This window comes from Sparus aurata, chromosome 11, assembly GCF_900880675.1.
Source record: "Sparus aurata chromosome 11, fSpaAur1.1, whole genome shotgun sequence".
Taxonomy (NCBI): Eukaryota; Metazoa; Chordata; class Actinopteri; order Spariformes; family Sparidae; genus Sparus; species Sparus aurata.
In genome coordinates, this window is record NC_044197.1 from 19,115,162 (window position 1) to 19,134,616 (window position 19,455).

Genomic DNA, 19,455 nt, shown 5'->3' on the forward strand with positions numbered 1-19,455 from the left:
GTAGATTTACTTTAGCCAATACTCACAATGTTACCAGGCTGTTTAGGGGACTGTGCAGCATCTGGGTCCTGTTACACATATATTTTCTATTAGCACCACATCACTGACTTCATACTTTATGGACTAAATAAGCAGGATATTTCCATAAAATTGACGTATCTAAGGCCTTCTGGAGTCCAGTGACAGTCTCCTCATCTGCAGAAGTGCATTCTGCAGCTGCAGATGTGCCTTCCCCCTGCCATATACATACATGTATTGAGAGAACTTGAATTAAGATTTCACAGGACATACCCACCCTGTGATTTGAATACAATGTACTAACCGGATCATCTTCTGGTGGCTCCAAAAGTGTAACTGTGTTCCCAGACACTGTAAGGAAATCCAAAGTCAGACAGTATAATATATTTGACTGTGTTTCAAGTGCAGTAGTACTGCAGGATGTACCTTGGATGAAGCGGACAGTTTCTGCGGCTGGGACAGAGTCTGTTACTGTCCCTCCCTGGATCCCCTCCATCACTGGCCTCCCTTTATTTAAATGGAGTACCAGCTCCTCTGCTGGGGTCGTATCCTGGTTTGGTGGGCCCCCCTGTGCCATTTAACTGCTACAATCATACAGACAGTCAACATGTCAGCAGACACCTAATCTATTCACCTCATTTGTTCACTGTTATCTACTTTAAAGTCACCAGCCTGCAAAATGTTCTTGTACTTAATTTTAACTTGCTGCCAGGTCATTTTATAGCCAGACAAGTTTGTTCTTTATGAAGGAGAGAAAGATAAAATAGATTAAACAACACACGTGGATAATTGTTTGCACTTAATCATACTCTACATTTCCTGAGTAACATGCAAAATGTACAACAGTTGATTAGTGGACTTTAAAAGTAACTCCTTTAGTCCTTTAATTGTAGCCTAATTATGACAGTTCCAGTGGAGCACTGTTTATTAATTGTACAGTTTTGAACTACTTACGCATTAAGCCGGTCCGCTGTTGTCTGCCAGGTTTTCTCTCATTCTTTAATTACGGCACTGGTAATGCGTTTTTTTCTTATAATGTCTTTCACCTCTTCATAGAACTCTGTCAGGAGCTGTTGTTCAGCGGCCGTGAGATATGACGCGCGACTCTTATCCATGTTTCCATCGGTGATTCTGTGAGCGATCGCGAGGTCTATTTAAGTCTGCCGTGAACACGCACTTATCCAGACTATCTACACCTGGCTTGACATAGCCGCGCCTTTTCATCCTGGCTTGGCAAACGTGCAACCAATTAAGCCAGGATGCGCCGAGCAGACTAGGTCAAGCCGCGCTTGCTCAGTTATCCTGGATATCTTTATTCTACTTTTGTGCAATACCCCTCTGGTCTCAATAGACTGGTTTGTTTGGGAAAGACAGATAGACAAGAACATACATGATAATAAGAGAAGAGGAATCCGGTTTGACTGGCCTCTCCACAGCCCTTCGTTATAGAGCTGAAGACAACACCTTGTTACTTTTGCATTCTGTGCTGCCGGCCCACTCACCTCCTCCTCATTACCTGCTGAAAGACGACGGGTAAGTGCACTTTTTTTGTTAGATTATTAGAAAGTAACATCCACATACTCGTGTGTCCTGCTTTACACATAACTTTTTCAGAGATATTGAAAGAAGATTTTTTTTAAGATCTGTTAGAGAGAATTTTGATCAGTCTTTGGGACCCTAATGCTTTAAACAATCTAAAGTATAAAATATAACACCATCGATTCACATGTTGTATTTTATAAATATAAAAACATTATTTTTATATGTGTGTGTGCATATGTTCATGTGAGGCATGTTTTGTATTTTGTTTGTTCGTTTTTTTTACTCTCTTGCATGACAGCCCCTTTAGTGATGATTGGATCTTGAAGCGTTTATAATGTGTATGATTTTCAGCCACATTAACTGTGAACATTTAATATCCACACTCCTTTACACAGAAAAAGTGGCGGAGCTGGCCGCAGCACTACACCTATGCTGATCCTGTTTTGGCAGCCCCCTGGCGTTTCAAACAGATGCAAAAGTAAACCTTTAGCAGTCTGTTACAGTTACAGTCTGGCTGGCCTAGGTGCACAAATGTTGATCAAAGACCTGCTACTTTGCTTGTGTGAAAAGTGAAATTCAGTATGTCAGTATAATCAGGATCAAAGCAGAGGATCAAACCAAGTCCACTGATTGAAGCAATTTGACGGTATGAAAAGCATCTGTCGTAGCTTCTTCTGTCTTGTTAGTTTGCCCTTTGGAAGGAGAGGAAACAAGTATTAATCTGTATGCATGCCAAGTCAGCATGCGAGGCCTATGTATCTGTAGCCAAGAAGGAGATGACAAATGTAATGAATATTTCTGAATATATTGTGAAGCTCGTCTCCACCGACAGTCAATGCATTGTTATAACTGTCACATCACAGTCAAGTATACAGGTATTAACTATCAATGTAATAATGGTTGACAAGACATCCACATCTTCATGTGAGTTATCAGTGAAAATAATAAAAATACAAGGAAGTTTGTTAAAACATCCTGCTGTTTCACCATTTGTTTTAAATGTAATGAGAGAGAGAGAGAGAGAGAGACTCTTAGGAAAAAGCCACATTCAGAGAAAATAATGTTAAAACTGTACATCGCCGTGTCTCCTGATAACACAGGGCTTATTGATGTGCTTTTTAATTGCATTTTAGATATCAATACATGGATGGCAGCAAATTTCCTACCGCTCAACCAGGACAAAACAGAGGTTTTAGTCATTGGTCTTGAAGGCCAGAAAGAGAAACTTTTACTGAAGTTAAAGGATTTTAAACCATCACAATCTGTAAAAAAAACCTGGGGGTGATTTTCGACTCTGAGCTCAGTTTTATTCCACACATAAAAAATATAACAAAGATAGGTTTTTACCATCTTAAGAATATAGCCAGAGTCCACCCGTTTCTCTCTCAGGCCAGCACGGAGGTGCTGATGCATGCTTTTATCTCTTGTCGTTTAGATTACTGTAATGCCCTGCTCTCTGGCCTTCCCAAAAACAGCATTTTGAATCTACAATTACTACAAAACTCACCCGCACGAGTGCTGACAAGAACCAGAGTGCGGGAGCACATTACACCGGTTTTAAAATCGCTGCATTGGCTCCCCGTGCGTTTCAGGTTTATTTTTAAGGGTCTTTTACTAGTTTTTAAGTGTCTTAGCGGTCTTGGGCCTTCTTACTTATCTGACCTGCTTTTACCTTATCAGCCCCCACGGACCCTGAGGTCCTCTGGCACCGGCCTTTTAACCATACCACAGGTTAGTTCAAAAAAGCACGGGGAGGCGGCTTTCTGTTATTATGGCCCCCGACTGTGGAACAGCCTGCTGGAGGGCCTCAGGGTCGCGGAGACTGTTGAGGTTTTTAAAAAAGAGGCTCAAGACCCACCTTTTTAACCAGGCTTTTAATTGATTTTTAAATTCTTTTATGTTTTAGTCCCTCATGTTGTTAGCCTGTATGCTTTTCGCTTTATTTTACTGTTTTAGTCTATCAGTTTTTAATCTCCAGTGTTTCCTCATGGGGGCCTGCCAGACTGGGAGTTGTCTCTGGTCTGCCACTGGGGTTGCTGTCCCATGGACGGTTTCGGCCCGGGTGGCTAGAGGGCTCTGCACCTTGGTGTGGGGCCTCCTGTCTGCCCGGGGTTGCGGTGGTCTCTGTGGCGGTGCTCGCTGTGGCCTTGGATCGTGATCTCTATCAGTGTGGCTGGCCCCCAAAGGTAGCTTCTTCCGCACCTCAGGTCTCGTTGCCTGGCCATGTCTCTTTAGTGACAGCTAGTGTATGTGTGGGTGGGACTGTTGGTCTGCATGCGTATGTGTGAGTGTGTATATCAGTGTGTATGTATTTGTGTATGTCTCTGTGCATATCTGTGGGGGTGGGAGGGTTGGGTTCTTTTGATTTTCTTTCTTGATTTTCTTTGCTGTTTTAATCTCTGTGAGGCACTTTGCGCTACTTTTTGCATAAAAAGCGCCAAACAAATAAAGATTGATTTGATTTGAAAACTAACTTTTTCTTTTACAGTGGCCATAATCTTTAATTATAATCAGAATTACATCCTTAGGATAAAAAAAAGAAAAAAAAGAAAAATGGACAAAATCCTCACATTGGAGAAGCTGAACTTTACAAATGTCGGTCTTTTTACTTGATACATACGCCCCGGCAGAGAGAGCTCACAGCAGCTCAAGAAAGCACTTGCTAAAAACAGCCAAAACACAGCAACTTAAGAAGACATCAATATCAATTTGACCTCACACCTGCAGCATTTAGAAAACATGTATGTGACCTACAGTATGTACCCTGTGAACAAAAAAACAAGAGAATCAGAATTGCACAATACCAAACAACAATAGTTTGGAAAATAAAAAATATTCCCATAGTTGTATTTAATTTGTTTCCTGATGTTGCAACCAGGTTTCTGTAATTCACACTTTGGCAGTTTCACTCACTCTAGGTTTACTGTTGGTTACTATGATGCTTTTGTTTTGTAAGTGAATTCCTTTTCTCTTTTTTGTTTTCATTCAGCAATAATGGCACAGAAGCATACCAAGCCCAACTTCAGTGTCTCTCAGGCGAAGGATGTGGTGAAGAGGCTCTTCAGGCTAACGGCATCAGAAATCCGCTCGCTGCCGAGCTACGGTGACCAGAACCTCTATGTTGCGGTAGTCGAGGGTGGCGAGTACGTCCTGAAGATAATGGACTCAGAGGACAGTAAGAACCAGACCCTGGTCGAGGTGCAGACGATTGCCATGTCCTTGTTGCAACAGAATGGACTTCCTGCCCAAACAGCTCTGCCCACTACCTCCGGACAGCTCATGAGTCTGGAGAAAATGGGTATGTGACCGTCAGTTTGACTTGAAAAGATGGATACAGACGTCAAACAGCATTTTCAGAAAATCACATCCATATAGGCAAGATCATCTTGTACTTTTTGTTCCTCAGCAGCCCTGCGGTCAGTGTTTTTTTCAGTTAGGTATATGTACTAATGAATCTGTCTTGACTGATATTACAAAATAATGCAGGACTTATGAAACACTGCTCAGGTGAAGCACTTGAAAACTTGAGTGGAGGAGGATTTTTTTTAAATAAAAGAGGTAAAAGGCTCGCCAGGAGAAAGACAGCTGACTGTTCAGTCTCATTGCCAGGTCATTAAATAGTAACACATTGGGTAGTGACAACCTTAAAACTGACACGACCAGAGGCGCCCTGACCTGGGGCTTTTTCCGTTTTTAAAATTCAAGTTCAAACAAATTTGAAATGAGATACAATTTGTTATAAATATTTCATACACCTGTCGTTGTAGTTGATAAGCAAGCAGATGAGTCCCCAGATTTGTGACCTTGCCTTTCTATACATTACTTCTCAGATAATTAGGTTCCATTACTGTCCACTTAGGACAGCCCTCCTCGCTATTGTACTCATTTTTTATAGCAACTTAGTTAATAGTTAATTTAGTTTACTGAAATGTCAAGTTAAGCTGATAGTGAAGTTTGAGAGCGGCCTCTTATTGTTCACACGGCAAACAAACAGCCTAATGCGCTTATAGATTGTACATTTCCAATATGTTATTACAGTTTGAACATGAACTTTTCACTCCACATTCAAAGGATTTCGAATAAAAAGTGACAGCTCTAGCCCAAAAACAAAATAACAACAAAACAACGCCACATGCTTCCAGTGGCTCATGAGTGATGATTGAGATTAATTTTTTTTTTTGTATGAGTCTCTTATTGGTTTTCAACCAAATCCTTTATATCATAACCTCCAAGGCTTTTAGACTTGCTTTAGGTGAGGCTTTAGAATGATGTTTTAATACCACTTCAAAGATAAATTTGACTGTTGACACGTTGGGCTATATTTTTAATTTGCATAGCTTTTACTCTGCGGTACACACACACGATTTGTCTCCTATAGTCAATGCCAAAGAGTGACACACATACTACAGGGTCATGGCTTTAAATGCGAACTGTGCACGTGCAATTGAACTGGTGTGTTAGAATAAACTAATGAAAAGATAAACTTTTGTTTACAAACCAAAGTGCTGCTTTTTATTTCACTTTAGTGTAATTCTTTCCATTCTCCTTTAAAGTACTTTAGTGACATTTGCCGCATTTCCATTACATCTGTCGGCCTGGTTCTACTAGGTTTGACTCGGCGCAGCAGGGATACAGCATTTCCACCGCAACTGGGCTACGTGCTTGAAGGTGTGTCTTTAACCAATGATGCGCTTGTTCTGATCCCTTTAGTACTCTTGAAGAATCACCGCTAACAAAAATTCATTTCAGTTACAAACACGTTTCATTTACTATAACTTCTTAATAATAAAAGCCCCCCATTATTTAGTAGTTTAAAACCTTTTATTATGAAGTAGCATTACAAGAAATGTTGTGTTCTCACCAGTAGTAGCTAAATATGACTCCCAAAACAGCTGAAAGTGAACATGTCGAAACAGTAAAACACAGAAGATGTTTGAAAGTACACAGCAGTAAAGATGATAAAGACAAATAAAGATGAATGATAAGCTGACTTGACCGGTGGTGGATGTAGACCAACATGTTCTGCGTCAAGGCAAAATATATCACAAATGTAGCTTCAGTCTTATGCGACATAGCAAGCCGTGTGAATAAATACTCAGACAAATCGTTAGTGTGCCCTGTAAGGGGTTCAGAATGAGGTAAATGACTGCAATACTAACCCTGTGTTTACCTTTGGCAGACTGTGGCTATGGCTGTCAGAAGTACCTGGTGCGGCTGCTGACTTATTTGCCTGGAATCACCATTTCCAAGGCTCCTTTAACACCACAGTTGCTGTATGAAACCGGCAAGACAGCAGCCCGAATGGACCAAATCCTACAAGAGGTATAACAGTAAGAAGCCTCTGAGACATAAATCATTTACTTGGTTTTGTAATATTACCAGATCTGTACCAGATGACATAGCGCTAAACTATGTGAAATGCTCTTATCTTCAGACAAAACTTTTCCCATGTTTTGTGAAATTGTCTTAAAAGAGACGTGTTTTTTTCCTGTCCTTCAGTGTTTCATTTATGTTCATATGCATGTAAACTGTCTTGAAGTTAAAAGGCTTAAAGTATGATCCAACAGAAGCTGCTCTCTCCCACAGAAAGGTCTGCTCCTGAAATAACTCATCCACAGTCCGCCTTTAATTCTGTGACTTTTTTTTTCTATTGAAAGATAAAACAAATAAAAAAATGTGTTGCGGAGGTTAAAAGTTAATCAGGTTAAAAATGAAATATATTCGTTTACACTTATTCACAACTTTTTTTTTTAATAGGGTTGTATAATAAAGGACTTACCCCTCATTAAACATGAAACTGGACTTCTGGCTAACAGCTGGTTACATAAGCTCTGTTGGTAGAGCGTGCACATCATTCACAGAGCCCGTGTCCATGGACAGGGTCCGAATCCAATCCGGGGCCCTGTACTGCCTGTCATCCCTCCTCTTCCTCATCTCACTTGCTGTCGTCTGTCTAAGCTGTCCTGTCTAGTAGAGCCATTTAAAAATAAAAGCAAACTCCAATGTTGTCTTCCAAACCTATGTCTCGAACTGACTTCCGCTTCTTTGTATTTTTATTGCTTTTTTATTTCGTTATTTTCAGCTACAGCATCCTCATCTTAGTGTGCTGCAGAGAGAGAAGTTCATATGGAGTCTATCAAGTGTTCCCCTTTTGGAAGAATACCTGAATGTGTTCGACGGAGATCCTCTTCAGGAGGTTGTGAAGGATGTCATTCATCAGTACAAGACCACTCTGGTCCCCAAACGTTCCAATTTCCGCAAGTGTAAGTGTGTTATTTACTAGATATATTCGATTCTCTCTGACACTGCCCTGCCTTACATTCATACACTTACCTGGTTCCCATAAACAGCAATTTTTTCTTTCTTTTCTAAGGCATTAACCACGGTGACTTCAATGACCTCAATATTCTTGTGCAACCCGATGAGACTGATGGCTACAGGATTTCTGGCATCCTTGACTTTGGAGACATGAACACTGGCTACTACATCCATGAGCTAGCCATCAACATCACGCACATGATGAAGGAGCACCCTGAACCCGTAGAGGTGGGTGGACCTGTCCTGGCGGGCTGGGAAAGTGTAATTCCTCTTAATGAGGCAGAGAGAGATCGTCTCTATTTGCTGGTGCTGTCCCGCCTCTGTCAGTTATTGGTTTTGTCTCGTTACACTGTGAAACTGCATCCAGAAAACGCAGAGTATCTGATGATTACATCAAAGAGGGGTGTCCATATTTTACGCCATCTCTGGGAGCTTGGAAAGGAGAAGGTGGAGAAGGTATGGTTTCAGAGTGCTGCCCAATTCAGTCACTGAAAGTGAGAAAGATCTGAGGAAAGCCATTCATAAATGTATCAGCACAACAGGGTGATTCCACTGACCCGGTTCTCAGGTATCATTTTAAGATAGCGAGTTAACAACAATGTATTATGTTTCAAAGACAAAATAATCCAGACATATTGAAGTAGGAATACTGCAGTGTGCCTTATAGGAGAAGTAGAGTGAAAAACTTAATACAAGAGTAAGTATTGATCTTTAATGGTAACAATGGACCATGTGCTGTAAACGCAAAAATAACTAACTAAAGCCCCTGTCACATATGAACACTGGATACTATCTTCACCCCAGGACATTCTCCACATGTGCCCATTAACACATGTCAGATGTGCACATGTAGAAAATACTCACCCTCGGACATTTGTATATTTTCCTGTAGTATTCACATATGCATGTGTGAAAGAGGTTAACAGTGAGAGTCAAAGTGCTGTGTAATGAGTAACTTAATAAGTAACTAATAAATCATATTGAAGAGGCAGAAGTTTTCTGGTAGTCACAGCTTAACATGATGTATATTTAAAGAACAATGTTTAATAAGTTCTCAAGTATTCAGGGTTTATACACTCAAGTGGAATTGTGTATCTCTGTGCTCCTCTGTATGGAAACAGGCAACTTGGTTGAACATTAAAATGTTTGACACAGCAAAAGAGGTTTGACCCAAAGAGGATAGGCCTAATTGCCTCTGCCCTTTCATTACACTTACACAGATATATCTGCAGACTATATATGTGGCCAGAATCCCCCTTGATTAACTTCAGAGAGCATTATATTAACTTCCTGCGTTTTATTCCTTCAGAGTACAGAGTGTTTAAATCCTTGCTCTACAACATGAAGTGCCTTCAAGATTTCCTCTAAGAATGTAAAAAATGGATCCATGGCATTTACACTACTTTCTGCTAACAATCCCACAAAGCGTAAACAAGCTGTTCTCAGAGGCTACCCTTCGTAGCAACCAGATGACCACCATTAAAACTTATTTGTGAGCAAACGCCAACTGTAAAGAAAAGTATTTAATCGCAGTGTGTCTCTTTACATTGGGGTGCACAGATGGTGCAGTGGTAGAGGTTCCTGTTCAGGACTATAAACAGTGTTTGATTCTTAACTGCATGTTAACTGCATATGTTTGTTTGACACTGAGAAGGTTGATGCCACCATTATAAGAAACAATACAAATCTCTGGAACCTTTGGGACCTTATCAGATAATGGATGGCTTTTATCAAATTACCAGCTGTACTGTATGTTTGTAACTGTACAATACAATAGGCTACATTGTGTCCTCTGTAACAGATCTTACGCCTTGTCAAGCACATGTCATGTGGTTTACGAAAAATAAAAACCAATAAATCATTTTTATACAAGACTTTTGTGCAGTATGACATTCTGTTTTGCTTGGAAACCTATCTCAGCTGTTATACTGTGTGTTTAATGAATATCTGGGTCCACCAATGTTTACCATTTGAGACCATTTTATACTGTTGAATTATTTTAATAAATAATATGAACCTCAGAGTATGTTTCTGTTCTCTGATATGGTAACTGTACTGTATTGTATACATACAATAACTCTAACTCTATAATGAGGTGGTGAGAAATATCTGTATTGCATCTACATTAGTAGTTTTTGACCCTAGTCCAACCAGAAACAGCTTAAACATTAGAAGTAGTGCAACATTACACACTAGAAATATGGATGAGATTAATAAGGGGTGCCAAACTTTTCCCTTTTAAAGGGTCAAAACCCTTTAAAAGGTTAAAAATATGTCAGACTTTTCTGTAATGTTTCTGATCCAGAAACTAATAAGTCATCTGTTCGCTCGCTGAAGAGAATCCCAGAACTTACCTCCATGTGATAAACTGTTATGTCATGTAAAGCGTTGTTGTGCATGCCAACCATAAAACAGCCAACATAACTGTAACAGCCCTGCATGAACAGTAGAAATCCATGCAGTTTGATCTTTTGTGAACATTCATGGATTCACTTAACTTGCATAAAAATGCAAATCACATTCATGCTGTATTAAATATTAGGGAATAGGGGGCGACTGCAGTCAACAAGGATAGACTGGACTTTCTTTATCGCTCTGGGTAAAGTGGAAAGTTCATCCAGATTTATGCCATGGATTTTACTGCACATTCTCACAATGTGTCCCAACCTGTTTTTCATGGTAAGTGACTCAAACTGGCAGATAAAAGAGAAGGTTAAAACAAGAGTCAATGAGACAAGAATATCATATTTTTATAAAGGAAGTGTCAACATTAAAACTTGTGCAAACTCAGCAACGAACTTTAAAACTTTAAATTATCACCAACAAGAGTTCCAACAGATTCATAGGACAAGTTCACACGTTATCTGGGATTGCACAAATTGCTCTAATCCTGCATAAGGCAAAGAAAAACAACACATAAATCCAACACAGAATGCAGCAAAAACCTAAACAAATACACAAATCTCCTAAAGCTGCAGATGCCAATGTATTCCCGAAAACTATGAAGTACTGATCTCATTGGATTGTTTGCTGGTGTCTTTATTGTTTTAATAATTGTTAATTTCTCTCTGTATCATGTTACAGTTGTACATTATATTCCAATAGAAACATTAGAGACACAGACAGACACTTTTTAAAGTATATTATACATCAGTGTTTCTTTATATAATATTAAAAATAACACATTTTATTTTTAAATCATTTTACATGTTATAGCACTGACCAGGCAGCTACATATATTTCACTTCTCACTACATGTACTGAACCCCTCGTCTTTACCCTCCTAGATATAATCTAGTGTAACACTGCCCTCGTGTGGTGCTCTTAAGCTCCTACTTTTTTTTGGAGGCTACATTCACTTTAATAAAAGAAAAGAAAAGACCCTGTATGTGCATCACGTGCTATAATTGTTGTAACTGACTTTTTAGCCAAAAGCATGTGATGCAGTTTTTATCAAATGTATATCGGCAACAGTTCATAATAACCGTCGTTAATAAACGGTACATTTATATTTAATAAAAATGTAGTTCATAGTTATTTCACTGTTAATGGTGCACTATTCATACTATTTCACTTTGTTTATGTATGGTGGACCCTGTTTAACTTTTCTAGCTTCAAACAGTGCACTGTGGACCATATTTTCCTCTGAGAAATCCTTGTTTATATAGTTATTGAAAAAAATGAATATTTCTTAGTTTGTATTATTAGTATTATTAGTTTTTAATTCTTTCTGTTAAACTACACAGTGCCCCTTTAACAAACAAACAAACAAACTTTACAATACACAATTACTTAATAAATGCTTAATAAAGCATTTCATTGTGATTAGACTTGTTGCATCAGGATATAGTTCGTAAACTTTGTAAAATGCTGTGTTTCTAACCCATTTTGGATTATTCAGGACTTCTTGTAAATACTTGAGCGTATGAGAAATAAAAAATATGCACATATTTCTTTCTCTGTGTGAAAAAATGTTGTCTCAGGTTTGTTCCAATGATTTTTATGTGTATTTGCATAGAGAGTGCCAAAGGCTAAGCCTGGAGGTGTTTACTTACTTTTCTCTCATAACACATGTCGATACCAAATGTGAACAGCTTCATGGACATATTCTTTACATGTCTTAACAATTATTATCTTCTATACCGATCTTGTTTAAGTGTGTCCATGTTTTACAAAGTGAGAGCAATATATTTAAATTTGACATTTATGCACTGCTGTGGCAGGATCTGGTTTCAATGGACTGGTTTGTTCAGGAAAGACAAGAACATACATGATACTTAGAGAGGAGGAATCTGGTTTGACTGGCCTCTCCACAGCCCTTCGGTATAGAGCTGAAGACAACAACTTGTGACTTTTGCATTCTGTGCTGCCGGCCCACTCACCTCCTCTACATCACCTGCTGAAAGACAATTGGTAATTGCACTTTATTTTGTTAAATAATTAGAAAATAATATCCACATACTCATGTGTCCTGCTTTACATTCTGTTTGTATGACACATATCTCTTTCAAAGATACTGAAAGAAGTTTTTTATGATCTGTTAAAGAGAAAATTGATCAGTCTTTGGGACCCTAATGCTTTAAACAATCTAAAGTATAAAATATAACACCATGAAAACACATGTTGTATTTTATAAATATAAAACATGATTTTTTTTGTAATCTTACAATTAATGACATCTGAATCTGATTTAGCTGCATTCATTAACAACTTCATTCATTGACAAAGATCACACACAGGGGATGACCCCATATACTAAAAGGCCAACCCCAGTGGAGTTAGGACCCCAGTGTGTGTGGACAAAAAGACAAAAACGTTGACATTTCCCTGCAAACTGAATGGCGGATTTTTTGTTAAGGTCTGTGTTTTTGTGTTTGTGGGGGCATAAACCTGCCAGGCCTGTATGCCAAGCAGAAACTCTCTGATGACATTGAATGTAAGCACGTGTCATAAATCTGATGCCGTTGGCAGGGGAGACTCTCATATTCCCTCCTTATGAATCTGCAGATGATCCCACGCCTGTCAATCCAAGACCTGCACTCACCCTGCAGCAAGCCACCGACCTGACGCAGAAACTTTATGGAAGGACTGTAACTAAGATCTCCACCCTGCCCAGTCATGTAGACCAGAACTTCCTCATGGTGGACAAGGAGGATACCAAGTACATCCTGAAGATCATAAACTCAGAGGACAGTAAGAACGACACCCTGCTGGAGTTGCAGACCCTTGCGCTGTCCTTTGTGCACCAGAATGGAATTCCTGCACAAAAAGCCTCGCCCAACATCGCTGGGCAGCTCATGAGTATGGAGGAAATAGGTAACGCCAAAAATCCCTGCAGTCCACTTTCATTAAAATTCACTTGGCTGAAGTCATAATGTGAACAAAGATAACAGAGTGCACATGCTGCAAGAGGCGGGAGGCAGATACCCTCACTTCATTCAAGAGTCGAGCTTACAGTGGACCCCTAGTTACATCGCAATAAACTTAGACAGCTGGGAGAAATTCCCCATGATGCATTGAGCTCTTGTCTCCTTCTCTTCCCCCCTATATGTACACATTCATGTCTCATTAAGATATGACACTAACTTGGCTTCTTCCCCAGAGTCTCTGTGCTTTTTTTTTCGCAGGTTCCCACCGATCATGATTTGCACTGCTGCTGTTGCCTTGCTTGACTCCCATTATTATTATTATTATTATTATTATTATTATTAGTAACATTTCAAGTGTTACAGCAAGCATTGGTGTTGTTGTTGTGCATTTCCATGCAATGACATTAATCACATGACATTAATAATGACATCTGGTTAAATAAGGTTTATAATAATAACTTCTTGAAACTGTCTGCACGAGCTCTTCCGCATGTGAATGATCCAGGGAACAACACTTACTGTCAAAAACTCATACATAAATCACAATGACATTTTAAAGTTTTTAATTGGACTAAACAGAGTTATGAAGTTACTTATTTTTTTATTTTTAAAGCCAAACTGAAAATGGTCCTCTTCTCTGTCCACCTTGTTAGACTGCGGACGCGGTGCTCAGACCTTCTGCATGAGGTTGCTGAATTATATGCCTGGAAAAACTATTGCAGAATCTGAACTCACCATGCAAGATCTTTATCATGTCGGCAGGACAGCTGCCACCCTGAATAAGACATTGCAAGAAGTAAGTTCAAAGGTCAAATTCATATATTTCAGCTAACAGACATTTTGGAACATTAGCTGATGCAGTAGAGTATTTTAACATCCAATGTGGACCTACCTCTGGTCAATCCTATTTAAGTGAATGTAAGAACATATAGTACATAGTAGAAAAAAATATATGGTATCGGAACATTTTCAATTTTTTAGGGTTGTGTCTCCAAACCTGGATGTCTTACAAAGAGAGGATTACATTTGGTGTTTGGACAATGTTGCTGTCATGGAGGGCAACCTGTCAGTGTTGGATGGGGATCCCATACAGGAAGTGGTTGAAGCAGTAATTGGACAGTTTAAATCCTGTGTGCTGCCCAAAATCAGATCCTTCCGAAAAGGTAATACAGATAACAAGTGTATATTCTTTACATTCTATATTCTTCTGGTCTGCTATTATACTCTCTGTTTATGGTTCTGCTTGTTTTGTTTAGTTATTTTAAGTTAATAATAATAATAATAATAATAATGATCATAATAATAATAATAATAATACCCAGTATCAATAGGAATTTTGTCCATATTGGATGACATCTTGATTTCAATGCCATACTGAAGAAAATATTACTGTGATTTTACAGTATTTTTTAAAAGCACAATTACAGTAGTTTAGAAGAGTACCATGTTCAGTAAAAATGAAGGAAGCAGCGTAGCGCGCCAAACTTTCATGTGCAAGACTGGAGTTTACACCCTGTAACGATTTGGTGTTGCCTTTATTGCAATCTTCCCCCTAACCGTGAAGGTGGAGTGTAAATATATATCCTTTTCACACTGGGCAAAAAGCTACTCCAGCTGACCTCTGGCTGGTGCAATTACACAAAGTTACTAAGTGTGCCTGTGTTGTCTTTCACAGGAGTGATACACAGGGACTTAAATGAAGGGAACATTGTCGTCACACCTGTTGACAGCGGGCGTCATGAGGTGTCGGGCATCCTGGACTTTGCGCTGATCATGAATGGATGCTGTGTGTTTGAAGTGGCCATAACAATGGCGTACATGATGCTGGACAAGCCCAGTCGTGTGGATGCAGTTGGAGCTGTGTTAGCGGGCTGGGAGAGCCTCATGCTGCTCAGTGAGGATGAAAGGAATTCCCTATTCCTGCTGGCGCTGGGTCGGTTGTGTCAGTCTCTGGTTAATGGGCTGAACCAGGCTAAAATAAACCCAGACCACAAATATCTCCTGACTACCGCCAGAGGTAGGATTCCACTTATTTTGAACCTCTGGGAGCGCGGCAAGCAAGAAGTGGAGAGGAAATGGTTCTCAGTTGCCAGCCCATTCTCAGTCAATTAAAAAATAAACAAATCAATCAATAGATAAGCATGACAGAGCATGGGTGTCATTTAGACTGGGGATGCTGCATGGTAACACGACCCCACCATGTTTTAAAAAGCATAACTGGTGAAAAGGTTATGAAACTATTTCTATCCACAAATTATCCTTTGTGGGGGAGATTAAAAGGGGTGGTATTTGAGTTCAAAATGTGTGAATTGATAGTGTGAAATTTCGAATATAATTAATAACAGAGATTTTTTATTTAAAATCAATTTGGATAAACGAGTAGAACTGAATCCTGAATGACTGATTTTTTTTATCGGCTCCGTGTTCATCCCTCGATTTTGATTGGGAGAGGCTCCTATTTGCAGTGTGAGTGCAGCCACTTCAAAGATATTTGATCAGAACTGCCCTGTTTGATCACAATATTAGCAACCAAGTCTATCATTTGGAAAAAGAAATAAATCCTTAACTACTCACTGAAGTGTGTTCTTTCATTTTCTGAAGTTCTTTCTTCTGTAAAAATGATGTCGATAATTGGGGTTTTAGTGTGTTTCCCTTACTGTGGGGCCCTGAAGCAAGATTTGGTGAGGTGACAACCCTTCCTTCTTTGTTAGGTACCTTGTTTCCGGCAAAAGACTTTAAGAACCAACTGGCCAAATAAACATGATTCTACCTATACCACAAACTCTTTAGTTCTTAAATCTTACATACTGAATAAATGTAATAACTGTAATAAATGTCACCATCTCTCTTGGTTAAAGTTCTGTGAAAGCTGTGGCGCTTAAAAATAAAAGAGACAGTGGAACACTAGATGGAGACATCATCCCATTTATACCACGCACTGCATAAAACCCTTTTTTAGATTCAGTTATTCAGACTCACATTCAGGCCTCATCTCAGAGAATGTCATTGATTTCCTCTGGCAGTGACTCAAAATTGTTAGTTTGTGGAAAAGTTTGGAAGAGCAAGAGACCTCGGGCTTATTAATTTTGACAATATCTTAAAGATGTACATCGCAGTGCGAGCAGGAAGATGCTGCTCGCACTGCACAGTACAAACTGAGTAAATGGAGAAACTATGCTTTATGGGAGTTTTTTTTTTTTATCCCAGTCACATCACTTTTAGAAAGCCAGATGGTATAACCCCATGAAAAATGAACAACTGCAGATGAAATAGTCGAAGCTGCAGGATTATTTTTTTCCATATCCGTATTATATCACCTTCAAATGCTGCTCCAAAACACCTCAGCCAGAGATTTATGTCAACACTCCCCACACTTCACACACACACGCACACACACGCACACGCACACACACACACACACATAAACACACACACACCTCGTCTACCTTTCCTACATTTCAAAAACCTCCCACCTCAAAGGCACCATCTGCCCTCTGCCCCCGCTGCAGCCCGCGACATGTACTTCCAGCCATGCAGAAAAAAGTCACAGTATGCGTCTGTGAATGTCTGCCTGTGTTCATGTTTGCTCTCCGTCTGTTTCGCTGCAGCATCCGAGCCCAGCGAGACAGAGGAGGCACATATCTGAACCTTTCGCACTGCCTCCTGTATAAGCCACAGTCCCTCCTCTCTCTTTCTCTCAGTTGCCTTTTCTCTTTTCTGTCTTTGTAATACTGTAAATCCATGTTCCACAAATTATTGCTGAAATAGAAAAGGCAACACTCAAAGGACTTAGCTTAATACACCAACCCCACTTATCAGTGCCATTAATCCTCTTGGCATTTGAGAACAGAGCGCTGGGTCTACACTGCACCTTTTTTTTTTTTTTTAAATATGAGAAATTTAATTTACACTCCAAAGACCACCAAGGCTTTTAAAGTCAGAACTTGCTGTTTAAAAAACTCTGCTGCACCCAGTGTAGAGGCTCTCAAATGATTTTTCTTTTTCTTTATCTTATGTATGACATATATAAATTTTCTTAAAGCTCTTTTCAAACAAGTCAACAAGGTGCAATACAGCGAAAAAAAGAGAAAATGACAGAAAACAAAGGATTTATCCAGTGTGAAGACAAAGGAATGCATAAAAGTTACAAACGTAATCTCAGCAGGATTCGACTGTCCAAAACATTCATCTTAACGTCTGGGCTGAGAACGTCAACTGAATGCCTCGGATGTAATTAAAAAGCAAAGCCCTCCATTTAAGAAATAAATAATCAAAAGAGAGAGTTTTCAAAAAGGTAAACAACACTCACTGCAAAGGCCTGGAAGGCATTCATGTGGATATCATACTCACTGTTTTTAATTATGATCCAAACTAAACATTTATTAATCAATTACACAGTCTGCTATCCCCACTTAAATGCATTTATGCAAACATGAGAATAAAAATCGCAGCATGTTTCGGATTTTTCAGAGCATTCAAAAATGAAAGAGAAAGAGATTTTGGAGGGAGCATTTTTTTGTTGCTGCTTCCTTTCCTCCGACTGTGTCTGGGGATTGATCGCTCCACTCGCCAGTCATTCGCCAGCCTATTCAACCACGATGCTCAGTTTTTCTGATATCCATTAAAATATATTTCTCTGGGTAAGTTCAGCTCTTGGGGGGACATTTGTCAGGTGTTTTGGGACTTTTATCGACCACGAATGTTGCTGAGCTTTACTGGAGTAAAAACATCTCTGCAGTTTTTGTCTTTTCCGGGACAAGACAGCACTGTGTTGTTAATGGGATACTATGTATGTATCACACTGTAGACTTGCACTTTTGGAAATGGAGCCATGTACCTGCCCTTGTGCCTATCGTGTGTTCATGAGTTCAATTTGTCTTTTGCCCTAGGCAGGCTCTCTTATGATGAGGTGCACATGTGGCGGGTTGGAGCAGGTTACGTCGACTACCAGCCAAAAAAGCTGAAGGGTGGAGGATGAGGGAGACAGGTACTTCTCAGTGAGTTTGTCCCTTTCAAACACACAGAGAGCTACTGTGATCCGCTGCAAATTTAGTTTCGAACATCACAACGCTTTCAACTGCTAAGCATGCAACACTTAAATTATTGAAGCATCTGATACGGCAGCGCAGAGATGTGAGGCTTGTGGGAAAAAAATAAATGCTGGTCCTGGAAATGAGGCATCTACTGCCAGTGAAGCAGCACGCGCAACAGAACGGGATGTCGGAGCAGGAGGCGGTTACGTGGACGAGATGTAAAGAAGCTTGTTGCTGGGTAAGTTATGTCGTGGTGGAGATATTGCCAAAGGTAGTATAGTAACATAACATGTAATGTAACCACCAGTGGATTGAGTCAAATTGTGCTTTTTAACAGTGTAAAAACTAAAGCAGAGTTGGGAAAGTTACTCACCCAACACTGGTTTTAATGCAGCTGAATTCACGATTTAGTTTATGTTTATGGTTTCAGATAAGGATGGAATATTTGACTGCTGCTCGTAAGTACTACAGGGCAATCATCCATCCATTTATTTATAAAGAAGTGATGACAGAGAAATGTAAAGTCAATAAAAAGTAGTCTTAAGGGGACTGCCACACAGTGTCAAACCATATACAATGCTTGTGAGTTATAACAAAAGCTGCAACAGAGTCTTGATACCACTGGAGCACGATGTAGTCAGATCCGGACATCAACAGAAACTGCTGGATCGTTAACTGGGCTTCTGGACAGCCAATTCACACTAAAAACACCCGCTTTGTATTTTAAATCCGGATGAACACACGACACAGCCTGAAATAGTTAAAACACAAACAGATAGTCCAGACTTCACAGTAACAACACAAATATCACTGCAAAGTTGGCACACATTGTCCTTCCTCACATCCACCTGAATGAAAGTTAAAAACGAACAGACAATTACTGCGACCAGGCTGCTTTTCTTCGGGGTTGTGTCTTTATTTTGGTGCAAATAAGTGTTTTATGTCTTCCTCTGTAAAATGGATTCATCAGTGGTGCAGTTCTTGGCCGTCTTGGCAGGCCGTTCACAGCTGCCAAGCCAACCTGTTAGGACTAATTCACTTCATGGATCCCTGACAGACTCGTGTAATGCATATTAGCTTTATGCCCAGGCAATCTATAGTGGCCAGGATGTCAGAGATTGATACAAGGCTAATGGGTCTCTCTCTCTGTTAACAAAGATGTTCCTCATCTGTTA

At 39.7% G+C, this 19,455-nt stretch overlaps 2 protein-coding genes and 1 long non-coding RNA gene across 9 annotated transcripts in view; 2 read left to right on the forward strand and 1 right to left on the reverse strand.

The window, feature by feature from the left end:
* The window catches only part of LOC115591915 (uncharacterized), a 2,128-nt gene extending 1,097 nt beyond the window's left edge, over positions 1-1,031 (reverse strand). The window contains exons 1-3 of one of the 3 annotated variants that reach the window (XR_003986038.1): positions 973-1,031; positions 445-602; positions 27-369 (exon numbers count right to left, since the gene is read on the reverse strand). This is a non-coding gene — a long non-coding RNA (uncharacterized LOC115591915). Of the gene's footprint in view, positions 1-26; positions 370-444; positions 792-972 lie in introns of those variants that run through there. The other 2 variants (XR_003986037.1, XR_003986036.1) reach the window with 2 other exon arrangements.
* LOC115591912 (hydroxylysine kinase-like) overlaps positions 1-9,752 on the forward strand; it is a 22,104-nt gene extending 12,352 nt beyond the window's left edge. Inside the window, exons 1-7 of one of the 5 annotated variants that reach the window (XM_030434319.1) lie at positions 1,035-1,551; positions 1,956-2,038; positions 4,550-4,858; positions 6,169-6,228; positions 6,740-6,882; positions 7,643-7,823; positions 7,934-9,752. In XM_030434319.1, the coding sequence (XP_030290179.1) occupies positions 1,409-1,551; positions 1,956-2,038; positions 4,550-4,858; positions 6,169-6,228; positions 6,740-6,882; positions 7,643-7,823; positions 7,934-8,370 (1,356 nt within the window). In that variant the 5' untranslated portion in view covers positions 1,035-1,408 and the 3' untranslated portion in view covers positions 8,371-9,752. Of the gene's footprint in view, positions 1-1,034; positions 1,552-1,955; positions 2,039-3,560; positions 3,747-4,549; positions 4,859-6,168; positions 6,229-6,739; positions 6,883-7,642; positions 7,824-7,933 lie in introns of those variants that run through there. The other 4 variants (XM_030434320.1, XM_030434321.1, XM_030434323.1 and 1 more) reach the window with 4 other exon arrangements.
* A 2,491-nt stretch (positions 9,753-12,243) lies between these two features.
* LOC115590952 (hydroxylysine kinase-like) lies at positions 12,244-15,049 on the forward strand. The gene is made up of 4 exons (XM_030432449.1): positions 12,244-12,291; positions 12,886-13,194; positions 13,901-14,043; positions 14,923-15,049. The coding sequence occupies exons 2-4, from the start codon at positions 13,017-13,019 to the stop codon at positions 14,926-14,928; spliced, it is 327 nt and encodes a 108-aa protein (XP_030288309.1). The 5' UTR covers positions 12,244-12,291; positions 12,886-13,016; the 3' UTR covers positions 14,929-15,049.
* The last annotated feature ends 4,406 nt before the right edge of the window (positions 15,050-19,455 follow it).